This window comes from Centruroides sculpturatus, unplaced genomic scaffold, assembly GCF_000671375.1.
Source record: "Centruroides sculpturatus isolate CEXI.00-Female unplaced genomic scaffold, Cexi_2.0 scaffold2335, whole genome shotgun sequence".
NCBI classification, from domain to species: domain Eukaryota; kingdom Metazoa; phylum Arthropoda; class Arachnida; order Scorpiones; family Buthidae; genus Centruroides; species Centruroides sculpturatus.
In genome coordinates, this window is record NW_019386486.1 from 40,812 (window position 1) to 45,228 (window position 4,417).

Below are 4,417 nucleotides of genomic sequence, written 5' to 3' on the forward strand. Positions count from 1 at the left end.
CGATGTTGACGCTATAAAAAGGCGACAGTTCGACACACCGGATATACGTCACTCTCGTCTAAGTTCGACTTGGGAATTTTTTTGTTCAATAATAAATGTGAATTCTTCTTCCTGGAAAAAATAAGACCTAGTGCATTTTTCAGAGCAAAAATTAATATAAGACACTGTCTTATTTTCGGGTAAACATGGTAGTAAAATAATTTTAATATTAATAATAATAATTTAGTAACATAAATTTATTCATATTAAAATGTACTCGCGGGCCGCCAGTTGGACAGCGCTGATTTAGTACATAGAAGCAATAATACATTATCTGATCAGTTGAAAAATAAAATACGGAAAGAACAAAAGTATTGGAAAAAGTTACTGAAACTAGTAGTAGTAAATGAAACATTTGGAATGGAGGGCAATGGAAACTATTGGACTTTCAGAATGATAGCAAAATTTGATCCATTTTTATCTGAACATACTAAAAATTATGGTCAAGCTAGTTTGGGAAGAACTTCATATCTTTCACAAAAACAGTATGTGAAGAACTAATTGCTTTGATGGCAAAAAAGTTTTAGAATCAATTAATACAGATGTAAAAAAATCAAAATATTTTGGAATTTCAGTTGATTCCACTCCAGATGTTTCTCACAAGGATCAACTATGCATTATTTTGAGATATGTAGATGAATTGAGTTTTGAACCTATGGAATGATTTCTGAACTTCATTGAAACTGAGGATCACACTGGAGCCAATTTAGTGGAAATGACTAAATATTTTGGAAACTAATGCTGGTTTGAATTTTGCTGATTGTAGATCTCAGTCATATGATAATGGAATGAATGTGGCAGGAAAATATAAAGGTATGCAAACAAAAATTTTGGGAAGGAACAGTAAGGTGAGTTTTTTACCATGTGCTGGACACTCACTGAATCTGGTTGGTATTTCTGGTGCTGAATGTTGTATAGAATCAATCAATTATTCTGGAATAGCTCGACAAATTTTCAATTTTTTTTCATCATTCACCAAAAGATGGAGTGTAATTGAAAAAAATTCCAATCAATCAGTAAAATCATTATCAAAGACTAGATGGAGTGCTTGAGCAGACTCATCAAGGTAATATATGGTAATTATGGAAGTTTATTGGATGCTTTAAACAGTATTGTAGAGAATAAAAGTTTTGATGGAACCTCAAGAGCAGACACACAAAATTTACTGTCAAAAATGGAAGAGTTTGAGTTTGCATTGCAAACAGTTTTTTGGAATGTAATACTAGAAAGAATTAATGCAGTTTCCAAGTCCTTGCAAGATTTGAAAATCATGTTAGACACATGCTCTTCTTTGTATTCATCTCTTGGTGAGTTCCTAATGAGTTTGAATGATCAGTTTGACACAATTGAAGCAGAAGCTAAACAATTATTTCCTGATACTAAACAAAATAGAGACAACAAACTAAAAAAAATAATTCCAGGTGAACCTCAATCAAATGAAAAAATGTTAAATCCTAAAGAAAACTTTAAAAATAATGTTTTTCTGAAAATTTTGAAAAACATTAATATGAATTTGGAATGAGCTGAGACTTATAAGAAAATTAATCAGAATTTTGGATTTTTAATCAACATTGGCATTCCTAATGAAGAACTGAAGACGTATACAAAATATTGTCAAGCAATACCAAGGAGATATTGATGATTCATTATATAGTGAAATTTTGCAATTCCATAGTTTCATCAAAATTAATTACAGAGATTGAGAATCTCCTTTGATTCATTTGTTCTTGTATAAGATGATAAGAGAAAAGAATATAGAAATTGCATTTTCAAACACTGAAATAGTTTCAAGAATTTATTTATGCTTGATGATTACCAACTGCTCTGTTGAGAGAAGTTTTTCAAAATTAAAATTAACCAAAAATGATCTAAGGTCAACCATGGCCCAGAATAGTTTAAACAATTTCACTTTATTATCCAGCAATGTCAATAAAACAAAATCTATTGATTTTGATTTATTAATCAATGAATTTGCCAAAGAAAAATGTAGAAAAATTTTTTATAAAACAAATTGTAATTTTTATCTTGTTTTTAATTTTTTATTATACTTTTCATATTTTTTAAAGTACCACTGACTGTCTCTCAACTTGATAATCTAGGATTAACTTTTAAATCAGATCAGGTATTTTAAGATAAAATTTATAACAATTCTTATTGAATAAGTGAAATAAAATTAATTTCAGAGATGATTATTATTTTTAGGGACCCCAAGCCTTGCTTGTCCTAGGGTCCCCAAAAATGCAAATCCAGCTCTGATTATGAAGCTGTACAAAAATGTCAGAATAGAACATTAAGTTTTAAATATAATATTAAATATGGCAAGTAATTATCTAAACTGGCTACTTACCCGTCTTGGTTTAACCTGGGCTGTTGCCGTTCTGATCGAATTCCATGTTTTCTGTAGAGCCCTCTGCTGACATTCCACAGCTGATCTCTCAGTCTTTCGTATTCCGATGTGGTGCCTCTTGCACAGCTGTAATGCATTAAACTTTTCAATGTAAAAGTTTCGACAGAAACTTATTAAAATAAGAAAAAATTAACTTTAATAACTTAAAAATGACTTTGCATGCAAGATTATATCTAGTTCCTCTGTGGGAACTTGATAATTATAATTTTTACATGTACAAATTACATATATTGATATTTAAAAGCATTCCACCATTTACTTAATAAATATTTATGTATGGTAATAACTTCTTCAGTGCTACAAATAATTAATTTATATTTAATTTTTTATGCAATCATAAATTATAAAATAAAAAGCAAAAGATTTTTATATTTTTTTAATATATATATAAAAACTCATGCAATGAGCTCTTAATTATTACTGAAATTGGCTACTGCAGCAAATAATAAATGATAATGACAACAATCATAAAGGCTTAATTAAAAGCTGTGCGCCATGCCAACTACACTCTTCGACGACAAAGAAGAAAATTTAATATTAAAAAAACAAGCTCGACTCTTGGATCTTGTTTCTTCTTTCTTGAGAAAGAGGTGTGAGAAAGAGCTGTGCTGAAACTGAATTGCACTCTAAATTTTGTAAATACCCTACAAGTTTTACCTTATTTCTGGGGGTATTCTTTTTATCACTCCCCAGTTCTGTTGTTTCCTCATCTTTCTGAAACCACAGAAAGTAATTCTTTGATATACACCCAAAGAAATATATTCTAGTTTATAGGTGGCAGTATTAATTTAGAAATATATATACATACACATATACACACATCTTTTATTTTTCCAAAAGCAGATAACTGTTCTACTCCATATTAAAGCATGGAAAAGCACAGTTCCCTCCCTTTAATTCCCATCTGCCACCTATATGACAATTTTCTACTTTCTACTTTTAGAAAACACAACAGACAAAATGTAAACGATAAATTTTCTCACTCCAGACCACTTACTTCAATGTCCAATTCTGGAACGTCATGTTGATTCAATGGCAGAATGGCTATCTTTTGAATTTTGTAGACTTCGTGGCCCCCTGGGAGACATCCGACCAAGGCTCGCTGCCGAATAAGTAGTAACTTTTTGTCAACATCTGGAAAATGTAATCAGGTAAGTCTTTATTCAATCATTAATACTTGTTGTAGCTAAAGCAACAAAGAAAATTTAATAAACTTCTCTGTTTATGTTATTTTATCTTTTCTGTTTCATTTTATTCATCCTAAACTTCTGAATTTATTAGTTTTAGCATAACTGTTTATGATAAATATTTGTCAGGTTTTCTAGAATCACTTTGTACACCTTGTACCTGTATCTGAGCATCCAATTTTGACAAAACATATAAATCTAAGAATATTTAAATTAATAAGATTCATAAGAGGCAAGGAACATTGACTGATAGTAGAAAAATGGTAATTAGTATTATACAGTTGTAAAGTGTTGCTAAGAAATCTGCTAAATCTTTAATATGAATGGTACTGTACATAGAATCAGTGTAATATTACCAAGATTCAAAGGTTATAACTAGGGTTTCTCAAAGGGGATTGATCCTGGGATCCCAGTTGTTTTTTAACCCGAAAAATTTTTCTTATCCCAGGAAATCCTGCAAATTTCTTAAAAACTCACTTTTTTTTTATTTTGTGATTAAGGTTGAGGAATTTTGCAAATAGAAAGTATAATTAACTCATAAATTTTCAGAATACATTTGTATTTATTAATTTTAAACCTACTTATTAGTTTTTTTTTAATTTTTGCTTGTTATGGCATGTCACAAATGGTCAATAATCAATATGTAGCTTATTTTTGGCAGGACTTTCAAAATTCTTTACCTGTAATATCTGGAATAATTGTGCTTATGCTGTCTTAATTTTTAACCATGCCCAGTAGCTTCAATAACTGCGTAATGCCAGGTTGCACAAATTGGGCAAGGATA

General features: G+C 30.0%; 1 protein-coding gene across 1 annotated transcript in view; it reads right to left on the reverse strand.

Moving 5' to 3' along the window:
* Positions 1 to 3,593, reverse strand: part of LOC111615130 (phosphatidylinositide phosphatase SAC2-like) — a gene marked incomplete at its 5' end in the record, with an annotated part of 13,271 nt that extends 9,678 nt beyond the window's left edge. The window contains 2 exons of the mRNA XM_023356532.1: positions 2,376 to 2,512; positions 3,444 to 3,593. Coding sequence (XP_023212300.1) covers positions 2,376 to 2,512; positions 3,444 to 3,593 — 287 coding nt within the window. The remainder of the gene's footprint in view (positions 1 to 2,375; positions 2,513 to 3,443) is intronic.
* Positions 3,594 to 4,417: the final 824 nt, after the last annotated feature.